The 21,817-nt window shown below is 31.6% G+C and overlaps 1 protein-coding gene across 1 annotated transcript in view; it reads left to right on the top strand.

Annotated features, from left to right (window-relative positions):
• Window positions 1-7,913, top strand: part of LOC118203309 (nucleolar protein 56-like) — a 62,097-nt gene extending 54,184 nt beyond the window's left edge. Inside the window, exons 10-12 of the mRNA XM_035375674.2 lie at window positions 936-1,228; window positions 7,409-7,516; window positions 7,640-7,913. Coding sequence (XP_035231565.2) covers window positions 936-1,228; window positions 7,409-7,516; window positions 7,640-7,751 — 513 coding nt within the window. The 3' untranslated portion in view covers window positions 7,752-7,913. The remainder of the gene's footprint in view (window positions 1-935; window positions 1,229-7,408; window positions 7,517-7,639) is intronic.
• Window positions 7,914-21,817: the final 13,904 nt, after the last annotated feature.

Genomic DNA, 21,817 nt, shown 5'->3' with positions numbered 1-21,817 from the left:
GGGAAGAATTACGGCGCACGTATTGCGCAATAACGTTTGCGATATTTTGCAGAGATAATGAATTTTGAAATTTTGATGTTCAGTCCGAGATTTGTTTATGAACACTTACTTACTAACTGAAAGCGTTTTACTGTGCTTGCTAAGCAGAATATTTTTTAGTTCTATTGGTTTATTTTTATGTGATGCACATATTGAAATGTCAAAAGCATTTATTAGCGGAAAAATCTAAAGAGCGGCTACAGTCTACCCTCTTCCGCTCCTTCAAGTTACGCTCGACTGTCAGAATATTCGCCAATTCCAAGTATGCGGGTTAGTTAAGCTTTTACTGTTAAAGATGGTTGCATGAAGCAAATTTCTGTCTTCTGATTTCAGAAATGTTTCTCTTTTTTACTTAAATTACTTTGCTTGCAATTTCTGTTAAGAGAAAACTGATATACAATGAAAATTTAGAAAATGTTCAGAATTTAGATTTAAGTTATTTAAATATCAATATGAGCGGAAAAATAAATTGTATTTATTATTAGGTTCCAAACGAATACAATAAATATGCCTTATTATTATTTATTTTCTCTATTTTGAACTGAAATTTCATCATTAAATCTTGTAATATAGTTTAGTTCTTCATAGTTTTTTTTTTTTTTTTTTTTTTTTCTGTCATTGTAAACTAGTTCTGTAAATTGAACTATTATTTAAAATTTAAAAAAAAAAAAAAGTAATTATTTTCCATGGCTGAGGTAATACTTACTCTCTCTTAATAAGTACTTCATTTCTGATATTTTAAATTACAATTCTAATTTTTAAGGTTATGCAGTTGTGTATGATGTAATTAGACAGGTGCTTATTTTTTTTTTCTTAAAATGTGCTTGAAAAGTGCTTATAGGTGTTTATTTTTTTTAACTAAAATGTGGCTATGAACCCTGCTTTATTTTTTATAGAAAAAAGAAACAAAATCCAAGCAAACGAGCAAAGAGAAGGAAAATGCATTAGAGGTTGATGTTATAGCTGAGCAAAATTTAATAGCAGAAAATCAATCAAAGAATCAAACTCTAAATTCTGAGGATATAGATTTTGAAAAAGAGCAAACTGGTGATAATGCAAAAAAGAAAAGCAAGATTGTAAAGAAGGGTTTTGCTGAGCAAAATTTAACCGAAAATTCACCAGATGGTGAAAATCTTACAGCATCCAGAATTTTGAAAAAGAGGAAAATTGCAAAAAGTGATTTAAAATCGTAAGTAATTTCATGAAATTTGATTTTTCTGCTGATAATATAATATATATATATATAAAATAATAATACATTCATGTGTTTCAAAATTTACTGCTAATAAAAATTTTACAAATATTTTTTAAATTTTCTTTTCATTAACATATTTTTTTAAACATTTTTATTATATAGTTATTTTTAAATATCACCCCCTTTGCTATTTTTTTTTAAAGTAGTAGTTGTGTTTTATATTATCATTGATTTAAAGTTAATTGAATTTTCACCAAAAACTATTTTTGAAATTATTATACTAGATTAGTTCCCACAGTTTTTAATGAAAATGTATTGAATTAATTTCTACAATAAGACAAAGTATAAAATATTTAAGAATAAAGGCAGTTGAATAGGTATAATTTACATATGCATGATATGTGTAATCTAAAACTATATTTTGTTAAAGTCATTGTATGTTCTGTGTAAACTATTAGAAGTATAATAACTTTTAGGATTTTAGTATATCGCTGCATTATTTTTGACAGTGTCTTAATTGATGGTAACTGAAAGAGAATCAGAGCATTTTACAGGTCTTAAAAAAACTATCAACATGTCTGCCCTTCAAGATGCAGAAGTAATTTACAGGATTTTGAATTTGTCTGCCTTTAGAGGCCAAAGTAATTTGCAGGATGAATTTGCAGGATGAACAAAGTGCAAATGTCTATTCTGTATAGGACAAAATGAAATATCAAATTGTGATTTGTAGGATACGATTTAGTGCAATTGTAATAGGAAGACTTCTGGACTTTTAAAAAATTAGTTGAAAGAATGTAAAATGATTTAATGTCAGTTTTGATTTTAGAAATGTTAGAATCTAAAGATTTTAGGATGTACTTCATTTAAAAATCTATAACTTCATGAATTTTGGGTCATAAAAATGATATGACCATTATTATCAACTTCAGAAATAGTAGTTTCTGTAGAACAAACTTCACTCAAAAGTTTACATTAAAAAAAAAAAAAAATTCCCTTGTATTTTTTGGGGATGGGCTAAATTGAGGTAATTAGATTAGAACTGATTTCTTACTGAAGTTCATTTTTGCAACTCTGAAATTTTGCTGAATTTGACTATTTTTCCAATGAGTGCAGTGTTTTTAGGAGCATACTATGTAGATCATGTGTTCTAACCTGGAGGGAATTACTCCCCTAAGGAGGGAGTTTCATAGTTTCAGGGGGAATGAATCACCGCTCTTATTTACCTGTAAAGTATTTAGCTTTAGTTTATGAGTACAAAAGACTTCTTTTGTTCAAGTTTTTGGTATTTATCAACATTTTTTATATTTTTTCTTTTTTAATGTATAAAGCACATAAAAAATAAAGTTTTAATAAATGTATATGTATTTTTTTAGTTTTGGAAAAAATGGGGGGGGATGATGATGGTGTAGCAATGGTGAAAAAGGTACACTGTGGGGGGGGGAAGGAGAGAGAGACAGTTCTGTATCTCCTGTTCTACTGGGCCGATGGCCAAGCAGGGGCCAAGCTTTCCCTGTAGACCAATTACATATTTATTAATTAAAAAATCTACTAAAGGTGCATATCTCTTTTCTCTTTTTTTTTATACTTTCTTCGGCAAAAATTCTAAAACATGAATGCAGGAAAACTGTCAAATAGAATTCTTTAACACCATAATAATGCATTTGATAAACATATATATACATAATGTGTAACATATTTGATAAACATATGTATAATTATATAATTTAGATAGATTATAAAAATGTAGTTAAACTGAAGATGAATCAAGAACATTGATCTTAAGTGACTTGGAATTTAGGCACAAATGACCAATCCATAAGTCGCAATGCGAGTAGTTTGCAAAACATCTTAGAATAAAATTAAAATAAAGTATACCTCTGTACATCAGCCGGTGAACCTGCAGGTTTAGAGTATTGGTTACTCATCCAATTTTTAATCCCACTTTACTGTCAGCTTTTCAAGAAACTATTTCCTGGGTGCTTTTCTTGTGTTGAGACCAATAGATGGCACAAATGGCCTTGTTTTTTATGACTTCACTATAGCCGTCTCAATTTTGTTTTATTCTCGTAAAAGCACACACTTCTCTGACGTCATTTACATTCCCTTACCTGAAGAAGGAGATTCTAATTTTATATTATTTTTTATACTTTTTTTAGGCCAATCAGCTGACGAGCGGTAAAGTCGCTGAACACTGGTAGTTCGGTCCGAGGTTCGAATCCCACGAACGGGCTGGCAGCATGTGCGTTTTCGTGGTTTTCCCCATGTGTAATGTATATACGAGCCAGTTTCCCTTAGAAAGTCCTCCATGAAGGCATCCCTCCCTTCAGGCAGATAGCCCTCGAGGTTTTACCATAATCACATACACATACTACTGGGCCGATTGACAAAGTTCAAATTGCATTTTTCATGTCTCAAAAGCAGGACTTAGGATATATATTAGATTTATATGTATAGCATTGCTCTAACATAGGTATTTTGACTCAAAATTGAACCTTTTCTGAAATAACATACCAAATTTTTTTTCATATTTCTATTCTAAGACTCAAATTATGCCTAGATATTAAATTTTGTAAAATATATGGGAAATTTACAGAAAAATTCAAAAATTCCTTCACCTCTTTTATTTTTCTTTGGCAATTTTTTCAGTTTACGCCAAGAATAATTCACTTGGCAAACTTCTTAATATATGACAACCAGTTTTCCTTTCCCTTCCATTATGCTGTAGTGGAAAAAAGGCACCTCATTCCTACCTTATTACATTGTGCATGAGCGGAAAAAAGCCACATCTTTCCTACTTTCAAATAATTTTAGCAAAGTGTCCAAACCCCATTTGATGTTTTATCGCTTTCAACAAGTATGCCAAATTTCAAAATGCGCAAATGTATAAATTCACATATATCTTCTGAAATTTTGAATAAAAAACAGTAATTTTTGGCAGTTATGCTTAGAAATACGCCTGCTTTTAAGATGATGTTAAAAATTTTATAGATTATAATTCAAAAATTTTTTTTTTTGAAAAACTAAAAATTATTTAAAAATACAAATTTTAAAAATAAATCATAAAAAATGGGTTAATTTTATTTGGAGTGAACCTGAATTTCAAAATGTGAACGGAAGAATCAAATAAGTTTCATAAAAAAAAGAGATTAATAAATATATGCAAAACTCAAATAAGAGGAGCTTAACCCCTTAACTGCCGCGGGCGTATATATACGCCTTGCTCAGCCGATGCGTTAACTGCCCCAGGCGTATATATACGTCCTTCCAAACTGCTATCATTTGCTTTGAGCTGCTACACCTAAAATTATTCGCAAAGTTAACGCATCGGCTGCACATCTGGGGCAGTTAACGCATCGGCTGAGCAAGGCGTATATATACGCCCGCGGCAGTTAAGGGGTTAAATTTTGAAAGCTAATTTTTTAAAAACTACTTTTGCAAAATATACAAAACTTCGTAATTTGGCATAATTTGAGTCGTAGAACGGAAATGTAGAAAAAAAATTGGTATGTTATTTCAGGAAAAGTTTATACCTATATTAGATCCTATATTAGAAAATGTTAGATAAATGCCCCTTTGAATGTAATTTAAAGTCTAACCTTTCAGAGTTTTATTTTTATTTATTTATTTATTTTCTTGCTCAGTGAACATGAGATAAAAAGGGTTGAGAAACCACTGGTATAAACAATTAATAAAAAAACCAAAATTATATTTGAATATGTGCATATAATTTTCTGATAGAATAACATCAAAATATTAACTATTGAATTAGTATTTGCTATTATAGGTTAATTTAGTAGTAAATGACTGGAGTGTGGGTTTTTGAAATTTGGAAAACAACTTCTTTTATGGAGCATGTGGGTGCACAAGATTTGTATGCAGTCAAGAAAAACTAGGTGGAGAATTAACAGCTTTTATTTGAAGATAATATGATTTATATTCAATTTTAAATAGGTGTGTGTATGTATTTCAACAACATAGGAAAAAGTTGTTACTTTAAATTACTGAATAATTATAGAAGCGTGGATGGAATATTTTGTGAGGTTGAACTGAAGCTGGCTTAAACTACAGTAGTCTGATGAATTTTCATCTCAATTTTTAAAACTTGTTAGATGGTGTTACAAATGTTTGCTTCCTTAATTTTTATCAGCCTAGTAAATGATATATTTCTGGCTTAGATTGCTAGTTATTTTGCTTCTTAATTCTCCATCATGCTGCACCAGTGATTAAATGGTTAAAGACTGTTATATAACAGTAATTGTCTTGGGTTAGAACAAAAGCTTACTAATGTGACTTACATATTTGATTAATGCAGTATTTAAAGGAGATACTAAGAACTTTGTGGTTATAATTCTATATAGTTTCTTTGTCATTTTCACTTCTGCATTATGATGTCCATAGTATGTTTTCAAGGGGGGAGAAAGTGAATGTATTTTCAAGTGTTATTTAGAAAACAAAACAGTTATTTGTTTCAATGTTATCAGTTTAGAAAATATTACTACTGATCTGAATTGTTACATTACCAGGTGTACAAGTATGAATTGCACATTAAAAGAAATTTAGAAGAATGATAAAATGTGCTTTATTCAAAGTATGCTGTTGTTTGTTAAACATTTTTTTGCATCTTTCGGGCAATTAGTGAATACCACAACAGTAAAAATCTTCTTTTTCCTGTAAACCATTCATCAAGCTATTTTTTAATCTGGTGAGTAAGCTGCATGGGGTAGTACTTCCCAGCTGAGTGGTTCCAACATGTTGCGAACCAGTTTTGCCGTATGTGATGGAGCATGAAGAAAAATGACTTTGTATTGCCTCTTTTGGTATTCTAGCCATTTTTCAAGCAGAGAATGGTTCAGATCAGTCAGTAGTTGTTGGTAAAGTTTTGTATCAACCATTTCCCCAAGTTTTTACAGCTCTTGGTAGACAGCACTCCTCTGGCCCCACAGACACAGATCGTTCTTGCGAACAGTGTGCCTGGGTTTACTCTTATTTTTGTTCACTTGAGATTCTTAAAATAAATTAACTTTTCACCCCCTGTAACTATACATTGCAAAAACGACTTCTTTTCATACCAAGTGAGCAATATGTCACACTTTTTTTTGCTCTTTTTCAGTTGTCTGTTGTTCAAATGATGTGGTACCCATCTACCGGTTTTATGAATCTTTTCCCCATCTCTCATAGCCAATTGGAAATAGCTTAAAAACAAACTAACACCCAATTGCTCAGTGAGTTGTATTGTGTTTGTGAATCATTCTTCGTCCAACAATGCTTGCAATTCCACATCTTCATATTTTTTTGCCGTTTTTCCTTGTTCCTTGCCTGCAACATCAAAGTCACCACTTTTGAAATGCCAAAACCATCGTTCACACATCTTACAATGGAGCATGTTCACCATAAGCTTCTCGAAGTAATCAGTTTGATTCAACAGCAGTTTTCTGTAAATGAAAACTAAATAGTAATGCTATCCGCGAATATTCTTTGTTCAGTATAAATTTCTACATATGGAACACAACACTATGCACATACTTTTCCAATTTATCACTTGTGCACATCTGGCACATCTGATGCTGATGACACAGCAAAATGGTAGAGCATCAAATCATTATAGCACAGACTGCATTGGTGCGTCATGTGTTGTCTGCAATCTGCATTTCATACTTGTACACCTGGTACATAGAAAAATTTGAGATAATGCTAAATTTGAAGATTATGTGCTTTCAAGCAGTCAAAATTTCTAAAAAAATAAAATAAATTTAAATGACTAAATAAAATAAAAATAAAAAATTAACATGTCATGAGTTTTAATTTTTCATTTAAAATTTGTTTCTTTGTATACATTGTCTCTTCATTTTGAAAAAAAAAAAAGAAGGGGGGATTAATAACATAAGCATAAAAAAAATTCACAAAATAATTACTTATATAATTTTTGCCAGATACTCAAAGATAATTTGCATGCTTCTTAACTGTGACAAATAATGGAATCAGCAAAGTTAATTTATTTTCATCAAGCATTGTGTATCGAGAGTTAATGAATGTGAATTCTTGAATAATAAGATAATTTCTATGTGGTAGCTTTTTTTTAATGAAGTTGGGCAGACCTTTTTCAAAATGTTTAAATAGGTATTTTTACTATCAGAGTAAAGTATCTGAACATATAATTCTTTTACTTTATTTAAGATCTCTGGAAGTGACCAAATTGAAAAAGAAAAAAGTAATTGCAATAGAAGAGAATGGAATTAGCAAAAAGAAAAAGAAGAAACAGGCGGTTGTAGAAGAAAACACAGAGTAAATGAATTATAAATTATAAAAAAAATTTCTTTTAGTGATAATATTGTGAGATATATAAAAATAAAATTTGTGACTATGAGTATAAAATTTCTGAATATTTAATACTTTACTTTATTTAAGGTATCTGGAAGTGCCCAAATTGAAAAAGAAAAAAGTAATTACAATAAAAGAGAATGGAATTAGCAAAAAGAAAAAGAAGAAACAGGCTGTTGTGGAAGAAAACACAGAGTAAATGAAGTTATAAATTGTAAAAAGTTTCTTTTAGTGATTATATTTTGAGATGTATAGAAATAAAATTTGTGAGTTATCACAACAGATTCATGATATCTTATAGTTTATTTATTTTGCATATAATTGTACAGTTTGAAATAAACTTTTACTTTTTTTTAATATACCCATGGAATTGTTATTCATTTTCTTTGGTTCTGTTGTATTTTCATTTTAGTCATAACTAATAATAAATAGAAATATTATCTGGGGGAAACTATGAATATACAGAATTTCAGAATTTTTTTATACATCTTTGGAAAGTCATTGTCTTTAAGTGGGATTTTATCTAAGTGCAAAAGTTGCTATTTATATTTCTGGCTTTGGCAACAGTAAGTGTTGCTAGGTGATTGCAGATGATTTCAATCGAAATTTGATATTTTTAACTATAAATTCTTCTGAACGTTTTGCTATTTTAGGATGATTTGTGATGTTTATATTATAGTAAATTGAAAAATTCATCTGGGGGGGATGGAATTGAATCATGAAAATCTTCATGCAATTATTTTTCATAATTTTCAACATGGAGTATCGTGACAAGATTGCTGCATTCAACTTAATTCTTTATACAGCAATAAAGCACCATCCTACATCACTGTAAAACACTGGTAAAATGAATTCAGTCATGGTTCACATTTCTCTCCAGGATGAATTCTGTGAAGGTCATGTAAAATTGGTTGTTGTGCCAGAAAATATCATTGCTGTGCGTGAACTGATAAAGCAAGATAGTCATGTAACATACTGTGAGATTGAGGCATCATTGGGCATTAGTGTAACAAACATCAGTAAGATATTATATGAACATTTGGCCGTAAAAAGATTTGTTCGTGTTGGATCTCGTATAATCTGACAAACACTGAAAAGAAGGCTTGTCTCAATTTGTGCAAGGAATTGTTGGAAAAATACGTACAAGGTGCATCAAAGGCTGTATATAGCATCTACACAGATGATGAATCATGTATCTGCGCATATAAGCTTGAAACATGACAGCAGTCGTCGACTGTAGGGGTCTTCTAAGAGGGGCCAAATCCAACAAAAGTTGTTTGTGGAAGAAGCACATCGAAGAAAATGGTTGCCTGTTTCTTCGGCATTACAGGTCACATGGCATTACAGCAACGCAGGACGGTCAATTCCGAATGGTGCATGACCATTTGTTTGCCAAAGCCATCGGAGAAATTTAAAGAAAGCAGAAGATGCAAATCATTCTTCATCATGACTATGTGAGCTTTCGTACAGTGTCTCAAACAAAGGAATTTTTTATGGGTCATCTATCATACAGCCCTGATTTGCCACCCAATGACTTATTTTTTTTATTCCCACTTATCAAAAATAAATTAACCTCTTCGCGCCGACTGTCACGTATACGTGCCAGCAACGAACACACTTATCTACCGGCCGACACGTAGGCGTGCCAGAGCATTGTTGCGTTTTCTACCGACTGTCACGTATTTGTGCCAGTATCTTGGAACGTTTTTCAAACTATAATTTCTGCCACAAGATGGCACTGTATGTCCATATGGTTTCAGATACATGTACATTAGACCTTCTATTCGAAATGAGAGAAGCATGACTCACATACACGTGTTTTTGATTATATAAACAAACGGGGAACTAAATGTTTCCGAATGGCGCTATTTATGACGTCTCTTTAAATCCCACTTTATTCGCATGTGGTAGTTGTTTATTGCAAGTAGAAGTTTTATATGCGCTAAAGCGTTGAGTATTTCCGTTTACAGTTCAGTTTTTAGAAAATAATTAGATCTTGTTAGACGTGAATTCTTTCTGTTTTTACCGTTTCAATGTCGAAGCGTCGAAAATGTTTAACAGAGCATGAAATAGCAGAAATGATGCAAAATATTTCAGATATTGATTCTGAAAGATTAACTGAAAGACATTTTCCAAAACTTTGTTCAGAAGAGACTGATAAGAAAATGAGACGACAATGCTTCGTTTGTTCACATTCCCGGAAAAATCCTCCAAAACGGCAAATGAGTTATTACGAGTTCAAGGAATGTAATGTAGGACTGTGTGTAGATCCCTGTTTTAAAATTTTTCATACAAAAAGAGAATTTTAAGTAATATATTTAGTTTTCAGATGTATAATGTTAAAAGTCATAAAATGGTGAGTAATTAAAATAAAATGTGTAAAATATGCATTTAAACAAGAAATAAGGTAATTGAAGTATGTATATAAAAATATCTATAAAGCATAAGCCGTTTAAATACTCTATAGAGCATTATTAAACAATGCGTTGATGCTTCGAAAATTTCATGGATTTAGGCCTAGTAACAAAAAAGCCCCCGGGCCTGGAGAGACGCTCGCGGAAGACACTGCCGGCCTCCGCGATAAGCGCGCGTTTTCGCTACCCGGCTCGAAGGGGTTAAGTGGTCAGTGATTTGTGACACCCAGAAAAGCAGTTTACCGTCTGACGTGCGCTGGTCGTGACTTGAAACCACCAATTTTCGAATTTTTTTCTCCTTTCCGAAATTTTTGAGTGAAAATCGATTGCAGATCTTTTACCTCTACATAACACAAAATGACTGCAGAATCAAACATGTTTTAAGTCTTGGTACTTCAAATCGGCTGCCTTTTAAAATTCGTTTTCATTGAGTAACTTCCTTTTATTAATATAAACAACTTCAAATTTCAAAAGTTATTCATCGCACATCATGATTTCTATCTTGAACAGTAAAACATTGCAATAATTAAACTGCATATATTAAAAAAAACCTATCTATATTTATAGCATTTGCTTTGTGGTTTCAGGGGACGACCACTGCGCCAATAGAGCATCTAGAGGCTCGGTGGTCGCACTTTGAAACCACTGCTCTTCACAATGGCGTTTGCTTGCTTTTCGAATAGGAATGGTTATTTTTACTTGGATATTGATAAGGAGCTTTGAAACTACAGAGTTATTTTATTACTAAACAATACGTGCACCTGCGCAGTGAAAAGGTCTTTCTTTTCCAGACATTTTTCTCTGACCTCAACACACTTGCTTCCCAAGCTAGTATTGTGATTTTATAAATTATTTTGTGTGGTTTAAATTTAATGTAAATATACTTTGCTATAATTAAAAATAGAAAGAGCAAGAAGCAAGAAGTGAAACATAAGCATTTCGAAATTCATCTTTTCTAATAAAGAACTGTTAAGCAACTTTTCGCATATGGGATTGTGAATTCTTTTATTAAACAGTTCTAAATTTGACGACTTGCCAACATTTTGGCGATTTTAAAATTAGTTTCTATAGAAAATTTTTTAATTCCGAGATCCGAGAATTTTCCGGCGATTTATTTAAAAAATCATAATATTGATAAATTTCATTAAAATAATGGTAATATATTAGAATTATATTTAAAAAATAACATTAAAATAAATTTTTTTTTTCACTGTCATATTTTAAAGTTTCATTTTGGCAACATATTATACAATATAATAAACAAGGTATAATACTATAAAGCATAATTTATGAAACAGCTCTTAGTAAAAGCAAAATTAGCTATGTAATTAATTAAGAATGTCTTCTTTTTAATTTTTTCATAGTAAGCTTTTTCCCATGTAATTGTCTCGGATTAATCAAAATTCTCAGAATATGCATCAGATTTCTCTATAAAATTAATTTTGCACTTTTTCCTTCCCCTTCTTTCCAAAATATTTCTGGCTTTTTGCTGCTACAGAATTGGTTAGGATAATTTTTCTTTAGTCTTTTTGACATTGCAGCATGGAACGTTTAGAAGGATTTAAAGGCAAGCTTTATAGACCCACAATTCTAGAAGATTCGAGAAATATCTGACAAAATGAAAAACGTCTCCATGGTATCAACATGTAATGGATGTATTTTACAGAAAGTTTGCAATGAATTTCTTACTTTTTGGAGAACGTCTGGAAGAACAATGGAAACATAATATTTGAATGTTTTACTCCTGATACCAGAATCTTTTTCTTAACATGTTTATCTTCCCTTTATTTTCTGTACTTTTAGCTAGACTCAAGCATGGAAAATATCAAAAATGCTTCTAATCTTATCACTTGGGCAGGCATTATAGAAAGAGATTTTTTTATTAATAAAGAAATTGGAAACTTACAATTTAAAAGATTCATCTAATATGTCTAAATGCATCGTACACGGATCTGGTGCTAGGCATTTTCCCACCTGATACAATCTTTGTGGATCCTAAATTTTGCTGCCTAGTGCCTTTCTAAATTCTGCTTCCAATGCCTGCTCTAAATTCTGAAAGTTTTGCCATTTCTAGATTTTGTTGTTCTATGTGTCTCTAAATTCTAAAAATTCTGCTACACTAGCTCTGTAACCGGCCTTTACCGTATATATTTCATATTTCTTCTTTTCAGCCACTTTTTCTATACATTCGAAATGCATTTACTGTTTTTTAGAATAACAGAAATCCTTAATTAAATCCAAAAATTCTAAAATTAAAAGGAAACATGTTGAAAAAAGAAATCGAATACATAAAGAAAATTATTCTTCAAAGATATGTGCAGTTATTATTATGTAAATTACCCTATTGTTTATGATTTCAGCCTTTACTATAACTTCCCATTTCTGTTTCTTTATATGATAGAGTTACTGAGCCAGATTAAATTAAAATTAAATTGTATAATCTTTGACCACCAATCCACAATTTTAGTTTCAATTTGACTGTTCTTGTTTAATTACGTCACCGTGAGCTGTAATTGACTTTGTTAGCATCAGAACTTGCCTTTATGTTCTAAGTTCTTTTAAAAAAAGTGACTTATTTAAACCTTTGTCTGATATTGTAGTTACTTTCAGATACAGTGATAATTTGCTTCGCAACTATCGGGGGTGGGGGGGATTATTTAACTTTTACCAGATCAAGTAAACCCTCATAGGTACATTGTGGAGAGGTTGACAAGTTAGGAGATAAAGCACACAGAAACTAGCGAGAACACTGGTTCGCATATTGAGACAAATTTCTAATTATTGTTAGAAAAAATGCTGAAACAGAAGGAAATCAATATAAACCTGCCAAAATGTTTGCGAAGGCTTGTAGAGACATTAGTTATTTTTGAAAGCAGGAAAGATAAAAAATTAACAACGCCTTCGCCGGGAATCCAACCGCTGGAATACCGGCCCAGTGTGCAAAACACTACACCACGAAGGCTCGCCGAGAAGGTGGGAGAAATACTTTATATACTCGCCCTTTAAAGGGCGACTGCGGTTTTTAGGAGACCCAATCGCCAAATCCTAGGTGTGGAGAACCGTCATCCAACATCCTCTGATAGTTCGGGCGCCACTGTAGAGACATTAGGTATTTTTGAAAGCAGGAAAGATGAAAAATTAAGAACGCCTTCGCCCGGAATCGAATTGCGGACCTCTGGAATACCGGCTCAGTGTGCAAACCACTACACCACGAAGGCTCGCCAAGAAGGTGGGAGAAATACCTTATAGGCTTCAAATTAAAATGACGGATATATATTTTGTTGAGTATTGTTGTTACAAAACTTAAATGTTTTGTAGCTTTTAATGTATAATTATCCTCATATCATTTAAGAATCAATGTCATAAATTACATGGATTTTAAACTGCGAAATTTTATTAGATTTTGATTTTAATAGGGCTTTTTTTTAACAAATATTGTTAAAAAATAAAATTTAATAGTGGCCATGTAAATCCATAATGACTAAGGTTATCTAATTACTTAATTTAATTATTTATAACTAACTACTTAAAAATTATCTCTACATATTAAAGCGAGTTATTGCCTTTCATTAATACTCACTGTGGTCACAAGATAAAACACAAAAAATGTAAAAATTCAAGTAAAACTTATTTTTTGCATCTACTGAGACTTCGAATAATATATACAAAACAACTTATCACCTCTGGTGCTTTAATGACTTATTGGAACCTTTAAGTATATTAACTGGGTTACAACCATTGGAACTCTACACAAAGCTATGAAATTAACTGCATTAAGCAGAGCCTGACTAACTTTCAATACTTGCCAACCGTGCATAACATCAGGCTTTTCAGGTTTCTTCCAATCAGCAGGTCTCTCTCTAAATAAGCAGCAGAGGAATAGCATTCAGTCTTTTGTTGTGAATCATGCTGATTATGATCTTACTTCTCATTTTAACCTTTGCCGTTTGAAATAAAATCAAATTCTCTGATAAAATCTCCCTACTATTTACTAAACCTCTGGACTGACCAAGTATGTGACAAAATGAGACAAAAAAAAAAAAAAATCAGCATAAAGCTAACTGTTAGTAAAACGTAAATGTCATTTATCTGCTTTCAAATATGCCCAACTATTGTAAGTGTAAAATGTTTAATGCTACTTGATAAACTGCATGAAATTTATTTTATTCTCAAACTTATTAATAATTATGTTAGTTAATTCATGTTTAGTATTAATGCATACTATTTAGGAATCTGTTTTATTTTTAGGATGATATTCCAGAAGTGAAATTCAGGCATAGAATAATATTTTTAATTGAATTTATTCAGTTCCCATTTGCTCATAGGTCCTTAATTTTTTTCATTTATGGTCCTTAAAAGTACTTCATTTCCGTGTGCAGAAATGTCTACTAACCCTGCTAGACGCGCACTGGTTTCACAATACGACCACCACCCACAGAACAATGGCAAGAGTAGATTTTTAAAATTTAAATATTACTGGTCTCTAGGATCATAATATGTAGGACATGTATGTGTAACTCTTCTATGTAATTTTTAGTTACCTAATATTATAAGTCATTAATTTTTTTTGTAGTGGAACATTATGAAAATTATCAAAATTTGAGATTATAATTTTCTTTTGTATATGATAATGCTTAAAATATTTACCTGTATTGAATGTTCAAGTAGACATTACAAAATTAAGTCAAGTAAGATCTTTGTTATTTTATTAATAAAATGAGTGTTACACAATATCCTTTTTTATTATTTACCTTTTTTTTTATTTAAATTAGATTGGTAATATTAGGTTGTATTGAATATTTATTATATGGCATTTTACTAGATATGGTTATAGGTTGACATGTCTGACTTGCACCTGCTTTAGATGTTTTCAGTTAGGATAAAATCCTGTTAAGAAAATTGCAATGCATTATTCATCCATGTAACAAAATAAAATGCTTAAAACGTTATTTTGCTTATGTTAGATAATATTTAAAAATAATCTTTGTTTACATTGAGAATTACATTTCAACTGTAGAACTTATAATTACCAAGTGTAAGAAAAAGGGATCCTCATAAATGCTCACATAAATAAACTTATGGATATTTTATGTGACTGAAATGCAAAGGCTTAATTATCTCAGAAAACTATATCATTATTATGAAATTTAAGCAATAAAAACCTTATGTTAAGCAGCATGCCCTTTATGAAAACTCAGGATACGCCCCTGCTTAGAGGGTTCGCTGTGTTGTCATGTTGATAGGCTAGCTCGGTGGCATAGCTTTGGCCATGGATTCGAATCCTGAAAAAGTCATTGATATATAATAATATAGTGTCTTTGTAGCACGGGGAAATTTACACTGTCGAGTGAAAGATCTCTCGATAGGAGGAGGTTGGTAGGCCCTTCGATCCATACTTCGCGGTATTTTATCAAAATTAAGACGGAATTAAACAGCAGCGGGGATGGCCAAATAAAGTGACAACATAGGACAAATTCATGATAAAAGCTGACTTGACAAGCTGTCCCATCAGCAGGTGAAAACTACTGTTGGGTGTTAAGAGAACAGTTTTTTGTTAAAAATTACTGACACTGCCTTTTGAAAGTCTCTAATCTTTGATTGGAAGGGGTTAATGGGAAGAGGAAAGGAAATTGATGCAACCACATACATTATGGTATTTTGACTGTATTTGTCAAAGCATTTAGTGTTAAATAGTTAAAGAAACGAGTGTTGTAAAATAAAGTAATTCATTAAATGTTTTCCAAAATACTTAATTGTGGAACTCGGAGATTTTTCGTCAGAACATACATGATATATTTTGTTAGAGATGATTTCAGGAGAGAAGACACCGATTATTTTTTATTCATGGCCGAAATGTTTAAGAGATGTTGCTGCTATGCAAATTGGTTTCCTAATAAAATGAAACTTGCACACAGTGGTGTAGACAACAAGGCACAATTGTATTTCTTGATGAATAATTTTCAAGGTCACACAGTCTCCCTTTCACATCACTATGGGTCTGACAACACCCCACAATTTTATATACATCTTATCACATTTCGAGATAGTAGATGATACAGCAAAGCAATGTCCACTTTTAGACAAGGTCCGTTATGAGAGGTTTCTCTGTATCTGTTACTGAAATACAAGTTATGCTGCTGCAACAGAAAGTGTCCACAGTCAGCAATGTTTATGTGTTAATATTACATATTTGAAATAATTTTATATATCTAAACATAATCGCTCCCTGAATAATTTGCTCTGAGGTTATAAAAATATCCCCCCCCGAAGTTAAAATTTTTACCACGAGTTAATATTCTACATTTTTTTTTTTTACGAAACTTAATCCATAATTTCTTCAAATGATTTAATTTCGTTGTCCAGCTAGACTAGAAATTGAAGAATTCTATCACAAATCAGTCATTTTAGGGCCTTCGTGAGTTCCTAAAATGTATAGCTAGGAAGCATGATTATCTGATTATTGAATATATTTCAGACCCCATAAAAGTATTTTATGATTGTAAGGTGCGGATTGTATGGTTACTAATAAATTTCATCTCAATTATATTCATAAAGTTCCAAAATATATTTTTTGAAAGTTATCCTGAAGTGGGGCACTACATTGAAATCAGGAATGTCTTGCGCAATTCGGGCCGCCTGCTCACTGTACACTACTGCAAGAGAGATATATACATTTGAAACAAATATTATCTAAAAGTGACGAATCAATCTTTCCAAAATTTCCTTTGTAAACATTATAGTTCAGAGCATACGATTCTTAGTTTGGGTTGGTGCTATGGATCTTAATATAAGAATAATAACTATTTCCTGGCCTTTTTTAAAAAAAAATTTAGTGGATAGTAGTAGTATTCAGATGTTATTTCATTTATACTTTTGTTTCGAGTTTGAATTGAACTTTTAAACCAAATGAATTATCGATTCGCTTTAATAAATTTTGGATTGCGTCAGATATCTGAGGATTAATTTATCAGTTCTGTCACTACTTATGTCTTATCTTAACACTGAAACGAAGCTCGCTTAACATTTGATCGATTTATGATTTTTTCTTCAACAGGATGTTTTTTCCCTCACTGAGAGCTTTTCACTTCCCTGGAGAATTAGCCAGGTGAGTTAGTTTCAAGTTTGATTTTTCAAATTAATTCTCTTTCATGTTCTTTTTTTTTTTTTTTTTTTTTTTTGTAATAGTTTTAATATAAACTTTTCCAGGAATAAATTTCTTTAAAAGAATATCATATAGTGTCAAAAGAAAATTTTACTTCAACCTTTTTTAACTTCTTTTGAATTGAAATATATATATATGTATATATGTATATTTGCCTGCCTGTTGTGCTTCTGTATGTGTGACAGCTTGTTTCTTTTACATAATCTTTATTAAGAAATGAAACTGGGGGTTCATTTCCTTTATATAGTATTGTTCTTAAAAATTTGCATGCATTTTAACAATCCATCACTAAAGAGCTATACATAAAAAATATTAGATATTTGTTGGAAAGTTCTGAAAGGTAATAATTGTGTTTATATTTTTTATACTTTTCTTATGTATCAGATAAGCTATAAAGAGCTCAGTTATTAGAATATTGAATAATATAACATTAAAAGAAGTCTCTATAAATGCAAAATGCAGGAAAATATATTCTTAATGCAATATTGTAATTTAAAATTTTTTTTACATATTTTGGGAAGAAAAAAAAACCTTATTTGAAAACACAGCATCGTAAAGGGCAAGAAAATGTCTAGGTAAATGGACTTTATGCAAGCTAAACTTCAAAACCAAAAATTATTCTGACTCACTTAATTATTGCATTAGCAATCTTTAAAGTATTGACTAATTCATCTCTAAAATTCAGTAAAGAAGCGTTGATAATTTATATACATGTAAAATAAGTACATTAATTATGAAATATGAGAGCAAGTGAATGGTAAATTACAGTAATTCGCAATTACGTAAATGCGCAAAAAACTCTAGTAGCCAAGGAACAGAATTTCTCTTCACAATCATCTACCTTCAGTGGGAGTCCTCCATTAGAGAGCCAAAATAACTGTCGGAAGATGCTTTTTTATTATAAAATTTTAATTCAGTCTGTTTTTACGTTCATTTATATCTATTTCATACTTTAATTTTAGTTTACATCCGAGAAATATTCTTGCAGGATGTACCATTCATAAAATAATACTGTATGAATAATATATATATGGGTATGCATAATATTTATAAGTACTGCGTTTCTGGTTATCTTCCATTTAAACAATTTACAAGCTCGACTTACATTAAATTCATGATACGTAAATGTTTACAAAACTCATTATTTATGTAAATGTAGCATTTTTAAAGGCATTTTCATTCTTTGCTACATTTTGATTCATTTTCCAGCAGAATGAGAAATACTGAGAAATTTTTATTTAATAGGAGAATTGTTTTTATTCTCAGAAGAGTTTCGGGTAATATTTTTTTAAAGTAGGTAAATTCTGAAAGGCTCATCTACTAATCAATGCTGCGCATCAACACAATTTTAGAATATTTTTATCAATTAAGAAATGTTCCGTTGATAAAAAAATAGTAATACAAGTCATTATGGCTGAGCTATAAGATGGGCAAAACAAAATTTTATAACCGAATTCTCCAGTTTTCGTTGTGTGTTTCATGGGACGGTAAGCTGCAGTTTTACACAAAGACTCATTTCCTTTTCCTTACTGCATTCGGCATTGCTGCACTTTTTGTATGCTACAAGATAGATTGAGCATAGTAGACAACAAAGTTAATAGTTTCATTAAGCTCTTGAGTAGCTCTTTATAAATTACAGCTGTTCGTCACCACTAAATGCACAGTAAAAATCTAAATTAAAAATGTGTGATAACTGATGTTCTTCTGACTGTATATTTCAATCTATTTAGTAGTATATCAATCTGTATTATATTAGGCTCGCTTGCTTTATTGTGAATCCTTTGTGAAACTTGATTTCAGTTTCTAAACTTCTTATTCTTTTTATTTGTTTGTACACGTATTACATGATACATACATAGCTTGCGTGTAATACTCATAATTCAATTCATTTGATCTTTCATTCTTTGTGTTTCTCTACCTGTGAATTAGGGTTTCGCCTATTTACTTTAAGGTCCATCCAACCTGTTGTCAATAACTTAAACTATTAATACATTTCAGAAAATTCTTTACATGGCTAATTAATTTATTGTTAGGTATAAACTGCATAACATCAAGACGATAACACGAAGTTCTATCCTTTAGTTTTCTGTTAAAGTTTAAGTATTTAGTTTAAGAAAACTTTAACAGAATTTAATTCTAAATGCACTTTAAAATGTTTTTGGAGAAAACATCGATTGGGCTTAGAAACTCCTAAAAGATAAACTGACATGAAAGAAGAAGAAAATAATGTGTAGCGGCGTCTGGCATTGTGCCCCATAGATACATTTACATTTTATTTTATATATTATTTACATAACATTTGTAAATTTTTAAAATTGTATAAAGTTTTAAAATTTTTTTTTTAAAGTTTGTTTTTTAAAGTTTGTTTTTTAAAGTTTGTTTTTTAAAATTTGTTTCATTCATTTTGCATTTTCTGCTTTTGTAAAAAAGTGAAACATTTAATTAAATCTGATTTTTTTGTTTTTCTAGCATAAAGTACGAATCCCTTTGTTAAAATTTTCATAGCTAACGAGTGATGTCAGTTGACGCATAAGAAATATATTGTCAGCATGCTTCTTCTCCTGTAAAATTGCACACAACCGAATTTTGAGATTTTTAAAATTTGATTTGTATAAATACACTAGATTCAAAATTAAAGAATCATTATTTATATATTGTTATGCTAACTGTAGGCATGTTGATTAAAATTCGACTGACTGTAATAATTTCTGATAACACATGATGCTGCTTAACACAAAAAAGGTGCACGTATCTGGACACAGAATAGGTGAATATGTTAATTATAAGAGGAAAGTAAGCATGTTTATATCGCTTTCATATCTGGGTCAGACATAATGCTATAAGTGTGAAGGGGATGAGAGAAAAAAGTTAATTGGGCCTTAAAGACATAACTTTGTGAAAGGCCAAAAGGTGTAAGTGACTGGTAGATTCGACACGAATCAAGCACAGTTGCACGTTTCCCAAAAAACTTTGCCTGAGACCAGTAACCATTGATATTTCAGTAAGCAAATCTACTGCATACCGAACGTTTTAAGAGCATGTTATTAATGCAAGACGTCCGTCCTGTTTTTAGCGTTTCCCAGAACAGAGCCTTTCAGATGATGCTGTCTTCGTTGTCAAAGGAGTCTAGATGACTGAACCAGAGTATTGTTGATGGGAGAGTCCGTATTCAGTTAATATAGTAATTCTTCACATACTGGTGAAAGCCTGGAACACGTAACTTTCCATCGCATATCAATGAAATACATTACTTTCCACTGAGATAGTATATCTGTTTTGGGCAGATCAGGAAGAAACGGCCGCATCGAGCTTCATACCTATGGCGAAGATTTTGTAACCATGCAAAGGTAAGTAGATGAAGTACTGCGTGCCTAAGTAAGACTGTTTAGGGCCCATATATGTTTTCATTAATGACAATGCTTAACTTCATTGTGCTGCTGTGATGACTGAATACCTGCAAACTGAGGATGTTGTTCAAATAGCCTTGCTATGATATTAGTCTGACTCGTAATACTCTAATCTAGTCGTAGTATATCTGGAATGTCCTACTCCGGGCAATTGCAAGGGCGGTAGCTTTTTCCTCTGAGCCTCCAGGAATTCAGATGTGGCTATTGAAAGAGCGACGTTTGATTCCACAGGGCATAACTGACAAGATTTTGAGTCGTTAAGGCTGCTATAATAAACACGTTTCTAAAATAATTATATCTTCGAAAACAGTGCAGTTTCTTGTTTTTAAAATGTTTTGCATAGTTTGGCATTAGTAGCGATATTTTGTCCATATTCAACTTGTTAACATGCATAGTTTGGTACAATTGGCTTGGTTGGTTTATTTAATTATGGCAAAGCACACTAGGGCTATCTACCTAAGGGGAGGGATGCCTTCGTGGAGGACTTTGTGAGGAAAACTGGCTCCTATACACGTTACACATGGGTAAAACCACGAAAACGGCCATGCAGCCAGCCCGTTCGCGGGATTCGAACCTCGGACCGAACTACCAGTGTTCAGCGACTTTACCGCTCGGCCGCTGGTGGGCCGTAATAGTTTGGTATTAGTAGCAACATTTTAACTATATTCAACTTGTTAACATGCATAGTTTAGCATTTGCAGCATCATTTTAGCTATATGTGTGTGTGTGTGTGTGATTATGGCAAAGCCTCGAGGGCTATCTGCCTAAAGGGAGGGATGCCTTTCGTGGAGGTCTTTCTAAGGGAAACTGGCTCGTATACACGTTACACATGGGGAAAACCACGAAAACGCCCATGTAGCCAGCCCGTTCGCGGGATTCGAACCTCGGACCGAACTACCAGTGTTCAGCGACTTTACCGCTCGGCCGCTGTTGGGCCATTTTAGCTATATTCAACTTGTTAAAATGCATAGTTTGGCATTAGTAGCAATATTTTAACTTGTTAACATGCATAGTTTGGCATTAGTAGCAACATTTCAACTATATTCAACTTGTTAACATGCATAGTTTAGCATTAGTAGCAATATTTTAGCTATATTCAACTTGTTAACATGCATAGTTTAGCATTAGTAGCAACATTTTAACTATATTCAACTTGTTAACATGCATAGTTTGCCATTAGTAGCAATATTTCAGCTATACTCAAATTTTTCACAAAGTAATATATACTTATGAATGTTTTGTACCATTTCTATTTGTCTTTTTATCCTGTAACTATTTTTTT

This window comes from Stegodyphus dumicola, chromosome 5, assembly GCF_044657685.1.
Source record: "Stegodyphus dumicola isolate Sdum_Otavi_A_Nest chromosome 5, ASM4465768v1".
NCBI classification, from domain to species: domain Eukaryota; kingdom Metazoa; phylum Arthropoda; class Arachnida; order Araneae; family Eresidae; genus Stegodyphus; species Stegodyphus dumicola.
This window is presented reverse-complemented; position numbering and strand designations above follow the sequence as displayed.